The 17,238-nt window shown below is 40.9% G+C and overlaps 1 protein-coding gene across 17 annotated transcripts in view; it reads right to left on the bottom strand.

Moving 5' to 3' along the window:
- Nucleotides 1–16,713, bottom strand: part of LOC131469025 (membrane-associated guanylate kinase, WW and PDZ domain-containing protein 1-like) — a 114,507-nt gene extending 97,794 nt beyond the window's left edge. For 9 of the 17 annotated variants that reach the window (XM_058643827.1, XM_058643830.1, XM_058643831.1 and 6 more), the window contains exon 1: nucleotides 16,041–16,708. In XM_058643827.1, the coding sequence (XP_058499810.1) occupies nucleotides 16,041–16,338 (298 nt within the window). In that variant the 5' untranslated portion in view covers nucleotides 16,339–16,708. Of the gene's footprint in view, nucleotides 1–16,040 lie in introns of all 17 variants that reach the window. The other 8 variants (XM_058643840.1, XM_058643841.1, XM_058643842.1 and 5 more) reach the window with 4 other exon arrangements.
- Nucleotides 16,714–17,238: the final 525 nt, after the last annotated feature.

Below are 17,238 nucleotides of genomic sequence, written 5' to 3'. Positions count from 1 at the left end.
AACTTGTTAATATCATTACTGTGATTTTGCATAAATGGTATTGCTTCGGGTACAACCAATAACTTGACTCATTTATCATTTGAAATGTTTGTCACCGTTAATGGCTGTCACGCCTCCCGCCCCCTTTCAAACTCAAAAGTGCATGTGAGTGACAGGAGAGGAGGGCGTGAGAAGATGTCAGCCAATTCATCTATAATAAAATTTGGTTACCTGAACCACAAAGACTCTTTGTACATAAATACCTCCAAAAGAAAACACAGCGCAACGTGTAAATTGCGAGTCTCTTGGTCTTGTCTTGGTCTCGATACACTGTGGTCTTGGTCTCGACTTGTTCTCGGTTTAGGTGGTCTTGACTACAACCCTAACGTGACCACCAGTGATTCCTCGCAGGGCCACAAAGAGACAGAAAACAACATTTGCTCTTACGCTCACTGGCATTTTAACCTCACACAACCTGCACATTCAAGGCAGAAAGGGCTGTGTTCCTATGGATGTCAAAACCTATGGATGAACTAGTTTTCTCTCCCTGCCCACTCACACAGACACACACGAACAAAGCCAAAGAACTGTAACTGGCCAAAGAAGGCACATAGACAGGAAAATCAAAATCAATGTAATTAGAATTGTAAAGTCCTACTAAAGACTAGTACAGACTAGAATCCATTCGTTGTAGTAGTAGAATAGAATAGAAATACTTTATTCATCCCCGAGGGGAAATTGTTTGTTGCATAAAATGCACCACTCTGTGTGGGAATGCCACCATGAGACATGAAATCAAATAATGCTACGCTGTTTCTTAAGTCTTTTGCAATGTCCTTTACATTGTTGTTTGGAAATAAATAAACTGGCATCACAAACATGATGGAACATGATGCATCATCAGCTGGTTTTTGCAGTCGGCCATGTGTTCTGTACCTTTCTATCAGACCCCCTTGCACGATATTACCAGGAAATGCTTTTTAAAGGCACAAGGTCTGCACTATGTTTGGCTGTAATTACTTGACATCCTTCCTACTCATTGACCTTAAGCTCAACACCGGCTTGAATCTGCCTGGGTAAGCATTGGAAATGCTCCAGTTCTATTGTCATTGCCTCTGCAGCTCTGGTGGCTTTCTTGTGGCTGGAATGAAGGACGGGGGAAGGAAGGAAGGAATGACTGATTGGTTTTTATTATTCACATGACATTGGCCTTCAGCAGAGCAACAGTAACACAAAGGGTGGAAAACAATCTAATATCATACATGTAAGTTTGAGAAATTGACGATTTTAAAACTTACTGGACCTATGAAAGGATCTGATGGTATAACCTAATAACTGTGTCTTATTTAGGAGATTTTATTGACAGGAATTGAATGTAACCATGTTTGTTTATGTTTGTAATTGCTTTAAAACTGCAGTGTGTATCCTTAGGTGAACTTTAGTCTCTGTTATATGAAGCCAATCAGCGTTGTGTGAACTCATTTAACAATGGGTTAAATGTGACAGGTGTTTGTTTATATTTAAAAAAATCAAAACAGTTGTTTTTGACTGAACGTACACCTAAGAGAGAGGGAGAAACTGCTTGGCAGGGATATTATCCACCATGTTTACCACTGCAACCACCATAGTTAAAAAGTTGCAGAGAGCAGTAAACACACAACAAAAACAGGAAGTGGAAAAACATGTTACATCTGCACATCTGGATCAGCCACTGATATAATTGCTCTTAACGCACCTGTTCAACTGTTACTGTTTCAGGTTCAGTTTGAATATGAGGTGGACTGATTCATAATTTTAGCTGATTCACTGGCTCCGATAGGACATTTTAAACCTTCGGGCATTGGCAGACATACACCATGTGGCGACGCAGAGCACCGCCCTGGAGGCTCCACAGCCATGTCTGCGACTGGTTAATAACAAGCTTGGCACAAATTATGGTTGAGTGGCTATATTTGTTCATTTCAGGGCCACTGTTACTATGTGTTTACAAGGATTTTCTCCCAATGATTAATGACATAATGTGTGAGCAATACGGAGCCAACAGCATGTTGAGGTCAGAGATACTTTCAGAGAAACTTGTGATGCATTCAAGGAACCCTGTAAATGTAATTATGTCTGCAGTACACTGCTACTGCCACACATGTATACCAGTAAATATATGTATGTATATATATATGTATATATATACATATGTGTGAGTGTGTGTGTGTGTATATATATATAGATACACACACACACACACACACAGACATATATATATATATATACATATATTCACTGGTGGGCACGTAACAAAAAAGGAATTAAGATATTTCTCGACTCAAGGGAAACTGAGGTTGGGAAGCATAATTTAAAAAAAAAATACTACTCCTATTCTAGTAAAACAAAGCTAAATGTCGGTCAACCTCTAGTTGACAGCACTAGTGCGGTATCAGAGAGTTGGCTGTAAAAATGACAAGCACGTACACATTTATCATATCCTCACAAAGTTACCACATACGATTCCCTTGAACACATTAATGTGTGGTGTTTTGAGTGGAGTTCTTGGCAGACTGTGGTTTAGGTGTAAATTGAACAGTCCTGTCCTCTGTCTAAGCCAGCCTGACCTGCCTGGCACATAAGTATTTCTCCTCTCCGTGCACCTAACTCCCCTCCACCACCTTAACACCTCAGCCCTCTGCACAGCCAGATGCTGCCAACTTCTGACAAACAGCTGCAGTCCAAGGTCACTCCCTCTTTTGGACGGACAGAAGTTTGCAAACAGTCCCGACACAGTAACAGAACAAATGTCCGGTCTGTTCAAGGTGGGAGATATCATGTCTGTTTGACCTTCAAGCACTGGCAGAAGCAGAGATTTACTGTTCCTTTATCATGTTGCCTGTAGATCTGTTCTCAACTGTACAGAAACCTTGGGTTTCTTGGGGAAAGGCGCTTTATAAATCTAAGTTATTACTATTATTATTATTTTTATTTTTAAAAATACACAACTGTCTCTGCTCTTTATTTTGCAAAGACCTTCATCTGAAGAGGCTTCGGTCAGATTACTGGCTAAACAGAGTCTACTACCATTTATAACCTCACACTTGTGCTCTATATTGAGAACAGAGGCAAACTTGTTTTCGCTCCAAGAACTCCATGAGATTTGAGTCACTTTCAGGTCTTTACAAAAGGCAGCAGAGCATGAAATAAGACAGAGAGTGAGGGTTCAAAGCAAATTGAATTTAGATACAACAGCTCAAGACAAAATGTTCCCATCAGTATCTCACTTAGTCAAGTATAAATTTACTGTGACTGTGGCCATTCAGAGCTCCAAGACAAAGAAGCAAATTATTTTAAAAGGAGGCGTGCAGTATGTCAGGTCATGGTCAGAGGATGAGAAATAATGGTTTTAAATATAAGTTTAATCATTAGTCATAACCACAAAGTGCAACGTGGTGTTCATAGAGCAGGAACAATTTTATTGAGACTATGGTTGAAATGACAGGTCGAATATTATGTCAATCTTTAAAATATTGAATGTCAATTTGTTTGTGTACTCATAACCCATAACAACGTTAATAATCATGCAATGTTTCAGGATTTGCTTCTGTGAAAGGTTTCGGTCATCTCCATGGCAACCACACACTATCCTCCATAGTTGTCTCTTTTAGTTTGTGTATCATCACAGTCAGTATACAGTCTATAGACTTTTTCTTAGTTTTACAGTAATAATGGATGGATTTGATAAAATTGCTCGGTCAATTAAAGAGGAAGAGACTTGAAACCTACTTCAACTGATAGGACGAGAGGGGGCAAAAGAAAAGGGAGGTGGTTAGAGCCTCGATTGAGACAAACAAGGGAGAAACAGGGAGAATGTTGTTGTCCAGTCACATTGCACAAAAGAGCAGTTTGACTGCATGATATATACAGGAAAAGATGTATAGAGTCAAAAAAACTACAATATTAAAAGCTGGGTACAGTGACAGTGCGGGGATTGATCAGTGTGTTGTGCTTTTGTCACCAGAGAGATGACTTCCAGCTGTGCATACAGCTGTTTATATGCAACACATCAATCACACAGTGTGAAGCTGCTAAACATGTGTAGTCTGAAGGCTACAGTGAATCCACATTACCCTGTTTTCATTTAAAAATGCAGAAACGCTGCTCCGGATTCTCCTTATCCTCTTTTCATCATCAGCTGTAGATGAAACGGTTATTTTCAGCGTCTTGGTTTTAACCACTGTTGCTTCACAGTCACATGACGTGTGTTTTGGATGTGTTAGTCCGAACACAGATTACTTCTGACACAGTGCTGAGACGCTAATCCATACACTGAGTGTTTTTATATGAAAACACTGTTTTCTAATGAAACATAGGAGTACGGATCGACACCTTCGATCCTCTCTGTCGTGACAGATGTTGAAGCTGCAGACACAGAACACTACAGAGCCGCAGAGGACATTTCTCTGCTAATAACCTTTAGAGTTGCAGCTTTCATCTTTACTACCGCGACTAACTCCAACCATCGCAACCTGAACAGACGTCAAGCTTCCTCTTGACAGTAATGAGAACTTCAGACACAAGAAGCCACTTCCTGCAGAGCTGCTTTGATTTAGACGTCCACCTGCGACAAGCTTCGGATATATGATTGTGTTTGCACTCACACAGACACACACACTGTGGGTGTGTGGGCTGGGATTTAACTTTTTCACCTTTTCATGAGAAAAGCCGTCAACAGCACATTTCTACAAACAAACAAAAACACCAACTGAAGATGGATATTTATTAGAAAAATGAATAAAAACATATAACATTTCAAAATGTCCCAATATGTCAATTAAAGCCTACTTGTACAATTGTCAACTCATCAACATACTGCTGTTTCAGACTCAAAAAAATGACTATTATTAATGTTTTATCTATTCTTTTATCAATTAATTGAATTGACTAAACCTTAATTGCGCTGTCACAGCCCTAAACAAGTCTCAACTTGCCCTCCCCACAACCCTCACAATAATTCTACCACTAGAGGGCTCTGTGAAGGATAAACAACATGTTCACCTGAAACATATTTGAAAAACAAAGAAAAGAAAAAGACCTGCTCACCACATGACCCTGATTCATCTGAACAATGTAACGACTGAATAAAAACTTTGCCTTTTTCACATCTTTCCATAGCAGTGTCCTGTTTTATACTGGAAGTGATGCATTTAAAAACATTTCAGGGGCAACAAAGGTGGTAAATGAACTACAGTGTAGAGCTGAAACAATTCCTCAAATTAATTGTCAACTATTTAGATAATCGATTCATCGGTTTGAAGCTTTTTTCATTATTAAAACAAATGGGACCATTTTCTTCGCTTCTTTGCTCCATAAAACAAAGAAATCAATAAAACTGAATCATTTTGGTTTGTGGACAAAACAAGACATTCAAGAACATCATCATTTCCAGGTTGGACAAACATTGATCAATGTTTTTTAACGTTTTCTGACAGATAACTGGAGAAAATAATCAACAGATGAATCGATTATGAAAATAAGAGTTAGTTGCAGCTCTACTACAGTGATGGGTGTATAAACAGTGAGTATAAGGAAAATACAACAGTGATGTGTATCTATTCAAATATTTCAGTGATCTGTATACCTAAAAAACACTACAGTGGCAGGTATGAAGCTTGTGTATACATAAAATACTTCTGTGATGTCTATTTGTAAATACACCACAGTGATGTGTATATAATTGATGTATACATGGTCATATGAGAGTGATGTTTGCTGCTTGTGCTGTTAAACAGCAGCTGGCCTCCACAATGTTGCATAACTGCCGAATGTAATCATCGTATAAGAAAGCACCACTTCCTGACTTTGCAGGAATTTACAAAGTCTAACGTTGTGCAACTTACTCTTGTACAACTTTGGGTCACTAACTCTATAATTCATTAAATATTAACAAGCAGTGCCCTGCCAACAGAAAGCCTCTACAGCTTCACTTCACCGAATCAGGAGCCGGTGCAGCCTTCACTGCTTCACTTCACCGGTCAGCGTTGAATCTCTGGAGATGGACAGATGAGGAGGAGGGATGAAGAGATCATTTCACCTATAGGCCACCGCCCGAAACATCAATGTTCATATAAGAGAGAGTAATGTTAGCATTATATTTTATCAAATGAGCACTTTGAAGATTCATTTCTAGAAATATCTTTACGTCCCTCTCCAGTTTCTCCAAAACGAGCCTGATGACAGAGGAGGAGGTGTGTTATTTTGCATCCGAGGGAAGGCTGTAATTACGGAGCGTCAAAACCACAACAAAACCAGAGGAACGGACTAAAAGTAGAACTTATGATTCATGTGTATAAAACAGAGCCTGTAATGGTGTGTAATCCCTTCCAGATGTGTGTGACTCTAGGGGGAGCGCAGCTTAAATGTCAGTTTATCGCCACTATACGAGAATCCGAGCGCGCGCATGTGTGCGTTTGTGTGTGTGTAGGAGTGTGTAGGAGTGTGTAGGTCACCGTCAGTGCATTTAAAAACAGCATGAGAAAGAAGAGTCTGACTGAGGGAGAGAAGTCACCGACAAGCTCTTAAATCCCTCTAAGAGTGTTTCTGTTTTCCTGGATCATGGGATTCAAAGACAGGAGGCAACATTCACACACACACACATATTTATAAAACACCCATTCAATAAGAAAACAGCAATTTCAGCTCTGTATAATAACCTCTGTATGTACCACGGACACGTCCGCGTGTGACGTGAGAAAAAAGAAGTGCCAGCACTCTCCTTATCTTTACGGAGGCGTGTGTGTCTGTTGCTATGATTAAATAAATGATGAAAGACGTCTTTAAATAAAAGATAAGAGACGACGTTAGATGGTGTTCACGACATCTATTTATTCAAATATTTAATATACAAAACATCACACATTATACCAACAGTGTTCCATTATTATGCCGTCGGCAATACATGAGTGAATGTATCCAAACTCAATTTAGTGACATTTTTTAAGCTATCTTTCTTATTTAACAATAACAATGAAAACTCTGGGCTGTAGAGTTTCAATCAATTCAACAATGACTAGGATGCACGATAATTATTATCGGCATCAACAGATCTAGGCTTTAAAAATGTATGATCAGATTATATATATACATATATACATACATATACATATATATATATACACATACATAAACATATATATGTTTATATGTATATGTATATATACAATGGAAACGTGGCTATTGTGTATTGAACACAGGTCACGTGAAGCTGGATCTCATCTTATTTGGTCAATAAAGATGCATTAAAGGCACATTTATATCTGAATTTGTCATTTCTCTTTTGTTGTTGTTGAGCAATATCCTATAGTTTTCCTAAAGTCCCTGAAAGTGATATTTCTCTTGTGCACCCAAGAGCAGCAACAATGTCCTGTATTTTAATGACATTCTGAGGTGAAAATAGCCAGGATATATAAGTTATACTGCCATTCAGGCAAAATACACCAGAATATTATTTTCTGTCCGTATCACCCAGCCTTAGATGGTCATAATGGAGGTTTCTCTGAAAGCTCAGAGGTTTCTCTGGTGTTTACTCTGTGTCTGTGAATCATTGACCTACTATTAACATGGAGGAGGCGGGGTTGTAGATCTATACTGAAGCCAGGCACCAGGCCTCACTTTTCTCAGGGAGCAGCTGTCACGTCCATTTAGAAGCTTAGTGAATTGTGCATTTATATTTGATCAGTTAACATAATCATTACAACTGAGACTAATGTGAGATACTTTTGGAAAAATCAATTTGTCCCTGTTTAGGTTCAATCACAAAGCCAAGAAAACAGACGGCCGAGTATGAGACGAAATTAATTATTCACTCTCCCTACACTCCCCCCCATACATAAATGCATTCCACTTACATAAGCATTAGTCAATCACAAGTGTTCATGCGGAACAAAGCGATGAAGAGCCAAATACATCGAGACCTGTTCTTTCTCCACTGTCCACCGTCCACCTCCACCTCAGTCATTGATTATGCAAAGCAAATATGTGTACAGTACCTTAGCTCAGAGAGGTCACAGAGGTCAGAGAGATCAGTGAGCTTTATCACACAAGCACAAGTCATTATTGAGATTGACGCCTGTCAATCATTTCCTTTAAAGAGAAATACACAATTTCATTTGAATGTAACAGATGTGCAGCACATGTTCCTTGTATGTGAACAGGTATACCATGAAAATACAATGACACTGGTGTCAATGCATACATAAATCAATGTAAATACGTGTTGCATTTATTTAATTGTTTTATTTTCCACTGGAAGTTACATTTATACCAAAGATTACATCATCATAATTATTGATGTGATTTCACATACAATTTAATTCTTTGTTCTGCACAAATACAGCAAACCAGTTGTTTGAGCTGAGTATTTGTGATTTAAGGAGGCGGGGAACTAGCAAAGAAAAGACGTTTGTCCAGTGAGTTTGTCCATCAGTCACTTTTTTGCAGGGACATTGCCACCTGTTGACCTGTTGGAACAGGAATCCAATCCAGTCTAATCCAACTTTATTTATAAAGGACTTTAAAAAACAACAACAGCTGAAACAAAGTGATAAATAAAACAAATTATCATCTGCTATAAACACCATGATGCTTACATCAGACAGCTGTTTTCCCTGTATCTGTCCATCAAGTCCACCATGAATAAATGAATAAACAACTGTTACCTTAAACACATCTGACAGATAATTACTGACGCATTTCACATGAGTGTATTTCACATCCACAACAGAACAATTCTACTTTACATTACATTACATGTCATTTAGCAGACGCTTTTATCCAAAGCGACTTACAATATGTTTACAAACGACTTTACAAACAAACCCTGTGAGCACAATCACCAGGGATGTTTCTGTCAGTTTAAACCGGAGCCAGTGTCTACGCGCTTTTTTCTCTCTCTGACAAGACTCCGTTTGAGGGGAAACACGAGGCGTATAAATTCCACAAGGCGCCAACATCTCGTAGCTTATAAACCCTCTCGACGCATTTCTTACCGATCATGCGATTGATATGCTGCGGAGGATCCGACTCCCTTTTATCAGCCGGGGCATTCCTTTACAGCTGAAGTCATTACTGCCAGAAATAGTCAACCTGACCTGAGACTAGTGCTGTATTATTCCCTTAATTAAACAATGTATGTATGTCTGTGTGGTCACAGGTGAGATTTACTGTTTCTTTGTATGAAGTCCATGGTTCGCCAACTGTGGTACGAGCTTCCTCTGGTGGTACTTGGAGGAAAATCAGAAATACTGTTGGTGCTGAGGAATTCTACAGTGTCCAATTTACCTAATCCCCATATTGCATGTTTTTGGAAGTGTGGGAGGAAGCTGGAGAAAACCCACGCACACATGGGGGGAGAACTCCATGCACCAAGGCCCTTGTTGTGCTAACCACTACACCAACGTGTGACCCCACATCTGATGTCAAACATTCAAAAAGGATAATATGTCAGTCAGTCATCATCTACCGCTTTATCCTCAACCAGAGGGTCGCGGGGGGTGCTGTGCCAATCTCAGCTACATTGGGCGATAGGCGGGGTACACCCTGGACAGTTCGCCAGTCCATCGCAGGGCCACACACAGATAGAGACAAACAACCATTCACTCTCACACTCACTCCTATGGTCAATTTGGAGTGTCCAATTTACCTATCCCCACATTGCATGTTTTTGGACTGTGGGAGGAAGCTGGAGAAAACCCACGCACACATGTGGGGAGAACTCCATGCACCAAGGCCCTTGTTGTGCTAACCACTACACCAACGTGTGACCCCACATCTGATGTCAAACATTCAAAAAGGATAATATGTGTTGTTTATAATTAGAGTAAATTATAATGTTATATGTATAAATAATGCCATCAATCATCATCCAAGTACTGACTGCTTCTGCGGACATGGACACAGGCCAGTTTTTTTTGCACCGAAAACATCCCGCGTGCCTTTGTTCCTCGAACCCGGGTCTTCTTGCTGCAAAGACAAGAGTGCTATAATCTTATCTCACAAGACACAATTACAAGTTACTGTCTGACCTCAAGAAACACCAGCTAGATTATATCCAAAAAAATATGTTGGTGATGAAAATTCCCCTTTCCGTTCACTTTGTCTGCTTGTCTAAACCTCTGAAAATTCACCAACCAGCTTTTGGTTTTGCTGCTTTTTACAAATGCCAGTGTAAATGCAGATATTAGGGACCCAGAAGCCAGCGCACAACTTGGCTCAAGGACACTTAAGCAGGACAGAAGCTTACTGCCAAATGATTTAAACAGATGGTCTCTCAAATCTTTCTACCATGAGAGAGTGGGGTGACGGGGGAAAGCAAGATGTGACCTGAGAGGATGGGTGAAGCGGAGAAAACAGTGCAGAAGTCTGAGCACGGGAGCGCTGCTGTTTCACTGAACTCCTGGCCCCACATCTCAGGAATGCCTGGCATCTGCCAGGCTGCGTTCACTGTGGTCGGGTTCAACTGAATTCAAAGACCAAGAAACGACCAAGGGCCATTTGTTCTGGAGATCAGACAGACACTCAGTCAAACCCCGCAGGATCAAAGCACCATAAACTCCCAGACCCTTCAGGTGCTGGAGGAGCGTTAGTCACAGCAGTTTCTTTGTTCTATATCATCACTGTGTAACATATAGCAGAAAATATGCTGCCGTTCACTTGCAGCTACTGTCAATCTAATAACATTATACACCATGGCACAACCTCACAACTCACTGAGCCAGGACAAGACAATGACGATAAGACCTTCCACCTCCGGGGGTTGACTTTAACTGCTGATAAAAGATAAGCGCGGCACAGGTGCGTCAACAGCCTCCCTCTTGTACTTTAACCCGAGAATGATGCCACACCATAAAGCTATGCACGACCCACGTGGGCCTCTCTGTAAACAGTGTGAGAGGTGTTCACAAATAGCCCAATATAAAGGGAAAGAAATAACAATAGTGAGTGTATTTGTCTTTCTTGTGTACTTTGTGAGTATGTGTTTTGGTACGAGTCAGTAACAGGTTTTCAACGTGTGGAACAAACCTCACCCGGGAGATTTGAGAGTGAGGATGAGGAGCAGGGAGGGGAAATCATTAGGTTTAGAGTGAAATGCCCAATACTACGATTTCACGTATTTCGACGCAGCATAAAAAGTCATTTGCGTCCTTACTAATACCTCATGTGACCGTTCGGGTACGCCTTTGCATAGTTGATTTAACTGTTGTCATTTTTAAGGATCTCCGTTTCTGCCAGACTAAAACGCAGCCCTTCAACATAAAGACTTCAAAATAAAGTCACTTTTTGGGGCTTAAATACATCAGACGGTAGAGAATCTGAAGCAACATAGAGCATATTCTGTCATGTGGATGCAGCTCCAGTGATGGTGATTGGGTCACACTAGCAACATTTATTTTGAGGCTGGAGTCGCAGAACTGACCGTGGCCTCCTGTCACTGCTGGTGGTAACTGATCAATAGGTCAATATTGGAACATAAGTCCTTCTCAGAGTCATAATTTGGTCAAATCTATATAGAAATATATTTTAATTTATGGTTTTCTGAGGCTACCAATGCCTTTGTAGAGAATAAATCCATAAAGCTGCTTAGAAATCAGAAAATAATGTGCTGAACTTGCTTGATAAATGGGTTATAGTTTCAGTGACAACTAACCTCAGCAATCCAACTGTTAGTGCCTCATTTGGCAAACTTTAATGGGGTCCTAAAATAACAGTTGCTGCCCACAGATTCATTGACTGACTTCACTGTTAAAGCTGTAGTAGATGGGATTGCTAGAAAAAGTGTTAATTTTTGAGTCACATTCCCAGGTTGTAAACACTGTAGGATCCAGTGTGATGATGATCCACGGACACATGCACAAGCTTCATATGTGAAACTCGCGTTGTATTGCCTTCATACTGCAACTCTATTTCAGACTCTCTTACCAGCAGCTTATGCAGTTCCTGCCAACGTTGGAAAAGCAACCTTACATCAAAGGGATGTGAACACAGCTGTTTGGAACCCTCTATTTCCTCCTTTGGTGTTTGGCCGGGCAGTTGGCATCCCTAACGTTGCATCACTGCCTCTCTCTGGGTTCAGCCTTCCATTTCCTGAATAAGATTTGTCTTCCTTTTTTGGTGTTTTATGGCATCATTTTTTTATTCTTTCTCCCTCTAATGTCACAGGTCAGATGTCCCCATGTTTGAAATACGATCCTGGAGAAGGTGCAGCGTTAATGTCACAGTGTCAAATATTAAAACCTTCAGAAACAAGATTCAACGATTCAGTGACATTTTCTACCCACATGACATCAAATCACAACCACATACACACAGAAACCTCCCATGGAAACTTTCTAGTGTGTGATTATACAGATTGTTGTATAAATAACAAGCTCTCAAATCTCCTTTATCCCCAATCTCAAGTGTTATTTACAGAGATTAATCACAAGCCTGAGCCACAGGAGTGTAGTATTCCACCTTCCTCTCAGGAATGTTGAGGTGGTTTCTCTTACTGCATTCCACAGTGGGAGAAACACACCTGTGGGCACTCTTGTACACCACAGCGGTGACTTTCCTCCCCACACACACTGATAGGGTTTCCACAAACAGTGCAGGGATGACATGGACTCCTGTAACAAGACCCAAGGATCTTTTCAAGGAAAAGAAGAGTGATCTACAATCTACCCCACCGGTCTGTCATCTGGTCTGGATAAAACTTGGATCACAGACCCAGGCCAGGTTCTGCATGGGAGCCCAACAAGACTGTGAGGCACAATGAAGGTTCTGTGAGATTGTCAGAGGATACTCGTCTCCTTTAATTAGAGACAAGGAAAATCTGCTGCCTCAAGCAAGACACTAATGACTGAGCCATGAAGTCAACTTGGGACGCCCTGAACGTCTGCAGTCAGGTTGTTGCAGCAGGGTTTCAGTACACACGGTTTCCATTTGTCTTCAGAATAGGGCTGTGGCAAGGTTCAAACTGTCTCTATTCTCTCCGTAAGTGCATCAGACTGTCTGAAGTACCACGTGGTAGGGATGGGCATTTCTAGCTAAAGTGTTATTTAAATATTTATTGATATTGTTTCATCGAATATTCTCCAGCACATGAGAGCTAGTGAAATGAATGCAGGGATCACTGATGAAACATTTATTTTGTACCTTTTTCAATATATAACGAATAGTCACAGCAACTGATCTGCTTGTGGTCCAGCAAAGGGCACAACTTTGGAGGAAAGACTAGAAATACAAAAGCATTTGAAAGGGGGCATGTGGAAGTATTTTGGGTCCTACATCATACATGGCAAATTAACAAAGAGATCTTCAGACTCATCTGTTCGCTGTTAACCTCCTGTGGCTCATAGTGAAAATAATAATAAACAATCACTTCACTTTTGTGTGTGTGTGCAGGAGAATCTGTACATCTTCAAAGGAACAGCACGTCATGTAACATCCGTTCGAACTTGATATTTGGAACAAGTGACAGCCCTAGTTCGGAAGTTTGTGGATATTAAAAATCTCCCATGGTGCAGATTTGTCCTGCAAATACAAAGCAGCGTTAAAGCGTCGAGCTCTTGTCCCAGAGGTCGGCACTTTCAGATTCAGATATCAAGCGCTGACCGTGTGTGAAGCCACTAATGGATATACAGTACACCAGCATTGCCATGATGCTACTGAGGTTATGTAACACCGTTAATGATTTCCCCAGAGAGGAGGCACTGCGGACTTTGACAAACATTGTGTCCGTACGCGAGTAAGAGAATGAAATGGACACACAGTATGAGGTGAAATACACAAATATCTAAACTATCGAAACGTCCAGATTTGGCAACAAAAGGTTTGGATCTGTGGCTGCGACACACAGCCTCGAGATGCAGCAGACTGGGTCAAGCACATCTAACATGAAGGAAGCACTTCCACAAATGAACCCATCTGCCCATGAGTGAACAATGCACCCTTCAGTTTAAATATAAAAATATAAAAACTACATTCTTTAACAGAAAGAACTATTTGCTGATTATTCGACATTATTTTCAATACCAGATGAACTGTTTCACTTGTTTTTTTAAAAATAAAAAAAACATCTCAAAACACTCCAATTCTAGCTTCCAAAACAGATGTTCTATTACTCTTTGTCTTACATAACAATAGGCTGAATATGTTTGTGTCTGAAGCAGTTAGGTGGAAGTAGTACAACATATGGGCACGTTTCCTTGGATTCTTCCTTGTTGCAGACAAAAGTTCACAAAAATGATCACAAAAACAAACAATTGTTACTTAAAACCTTACTTTTTTGACACCATGTCCTTAGTAAGACAGAATGTCAACGACTTAATCACCGATTTCTATCATTTTTTGCATTAATTATATGCAAAAGGTCCAGCGTGTAACATTTTGAATACACTACAAATAAGTGTGTTTAAAAATAAAACACTTCCGGGGTTCTGTAGCCTTATGATAAGCCTTTTAAATGGAGACCATGTTTCTACAGCAGCCTGAGTGGACAAATTACCCAGAGCAAGTGTAAAACATTTTGTAATTGAAGGACAATGTAGTTTCCTGACACAATTGGGAATTTTGTCACCCATTGTTTAGTGAAATGTAAAATGAACCTCAGGTTGTGGAGTTTGGCCAGTGCCATCTTGTTTCTTGGAGACCAAAAGAGTCCACATTTTAAACCATAGGATGGAACTGGGGAAGACATGAGGACTGGCATCCACTGTCAATCACACCATAGCCCCGCCCTGAAGCATGCGGTAGTATCCGCTCGACTCTATTTAGGACCATGTTTTACAAAATGGACATCATGCCGTGTTTGAGAACCAACCTCAACTTGACCGTTGTCCACAGTCCACATAACACTTTGTCTTTGTGTAATATATATCAGGCTGTGTGTAGTCACACCACAGCCACAAGAAATGTCACTCACGTAACATCACACATGTGACCGAGGCGGCACAGACAGGTTTTTGAACGCAGCATGGATTCACTCAGCAGACCCTCAGCTTAAATGTCATAAAATGTCAATATCGCTACAATTAGCCTGAAGATTGAGGATGTTATAAAGGACGGTTTCATAACAACCAACATAATGTGACACGGACCATTCAAACCTAAGCTTTCTTGATAAATTCTTCACTTTATAACATTTCTTTATTATCATGTCATATAATATGAGTTATAGATTAAGCTTTAGAGCTGTACTCAGTGTAAGAGACCTAATCTGTGACTGCAGGTTTGACTCAGAGTGTCTTTAGAATTGAAGGACAGACATGTCAAAGCCTGTGAAGGCTCCAGACTGCTGTAGCGGAGACATGAGCAGCAGCATCTGCCCTTTATTGTGAACATAATTATTTGTTGCATTGTCAACGTGAGCAATATATATCCTTTGTATATATCACAAAGGATATACCGACAAAGACGGCTTGAACTACAACACATAGTAGATTGTTCCTTGTAATAGTTTGAACAAAAACTCACGATAATAGTTGATTTTGCTGGTTTGTTTGTTTGTTTGTTGGCTTTACTGAACATTTGTTCCAATATGGGGTCCTACCACTTCAATCCAGTTAACCTAATCCCCAAAATGGGATGTTTTTGGACTGTGGGAGGAAGCTGGAGGAAAACACAACACATCTGAGGAGAACATGAAACCCCACGCAGAAAGGCTCTTGGTTAAACCAGGATCCAAACAGGTGACGGCCTTGCTGTGAGGCAACAATGGTAGCCACTGTACCACCATGTCACCCATATTTTTTGAATCATTTGTTCTTATTAAATTGTGATACTTTATCATATGATGGTTGGTGGATGGTTGTTTGCTGTGATGGACTGGCAGTCTGTCCAGGTTGTACCACCCACCCAGCGTTTGCCCTATGTCGGCTGGGATTGGCACCAGCGTGACCCTCATGTGGAGGATAAAGCGGTAGAAGATGAGTGAATGAATGACATAAAAAAAAAAGAAAATCACCCAAAAATATCGGCAACAATCTCATCATTTTATATTGGCCATAGAAAACCCCACATCGGTCGACAGACTTCTCTCTTACCTTGGCGCACAGTTGTGAGTGAGACTGGATCTTTGCAGCACTGAATCACAGTTAAAACGTCATAGAGCGGTAATCCTGACACGGGCAGCCCCTCCACCTCCAGCAGCAGCTCCCCCACGCTGAGTTTACCCCCCTGATAAACCACAGCATCCTCGCGAATCTGCGCGACGTACGCAAACTCTCCGTGCTCCGCTCCGCCGCGCAGCTCCACGTTCAGCTCCCCGCACGCGTTACGCAACAGCGCGCACTCGTTGACTTTGGTAATCCAGTGGTTCTTCCTTTGAATAACTTTTGACATGATGACTTAGGTCCTACTCAGCCGAGGCACAGACAGAAAACTTGTGGCTGTCTTCTGTGGGACATCCCGAGCGGAGACATGCTGCTGCTCCACCACAGCGCGTGGATCACAGCCCGGACTGTTGTTTCCGCATCTTAAACAACAACACGCTCTGATTCCTCAGTAATCCACTCTCTAATTACCCGCTTTACATCCAAGGACGCGTCTCCTCATTAATATTCCTCTTTAATCCAACAATCCAACCTTTTTTTGCAACTTTCCAGGACAAGTTAACTGTAATCCAGAGAGCAGATTGAGTTGTTCCCACTAAGCAGGTATCATGACAAGTTCAATCCCTGTGTTCCTGCGCTGAGGATGGAGAACCAGTGGGGGGAAAGGAGCGCATGCGTTCAACTGCTACTCCACGAGGGGGAAATCCTACAGATCCCACTCACTCACTCACCCACTCATGAGTCTGAAGGCTCCTCCCAGTGACCACCCAGCTGTTTGTACTGCTTTCAAACACGGATTACACTCAAAGATCTGCACGTTTAATCCCCCCTACAGGAGCCCCCTCCCTATACTTTATGAACAAATCATAGAAACTCACCACGGGACAAGGTCTACTCTGTACAGTTAGTGGTCCACACTTCAAACGACCTAAGGAGACTTGGTTCAGTGAGTTCAGACACACTGCATGTGGGATTTTAACAGGAATCGTGATAAATAACAACTAAAATGCATCTAGATTGAGCGTTTGCATTCTCTCCTGTGTTAATAATAAACTGGAAAACGTTCTTTTGATTCTATGAAGTATTAGGGCTGTTCTGAAGAGTAAACCAAAAAGAAAAAGTGTGGTGTACGCCTCCATTGACATGATGTGATGGATAAATCTGTCCAAAACCATCTGGGTTTTTCGTT

The sequence above is a fragment of the Solea solea genome, chromosome 11, assembly GCF_958295425.1.
Source record: "Solea solea chromosome 11, fSolSol10.1, whole genome shotgun sequence".
Classification (NCBI taxonomy): domain Eukaryota; kingdom Metazoa; phylum Chordata; class Actinopteri; order Pleuronectiformes; family Soleidae; genus Solea; species Solea solea.
The sequence above is the reverse complement of the archived record's forward strand: the minus strand, read 5'-3'. Positions and strand labels throughout refer to the sequence as shown.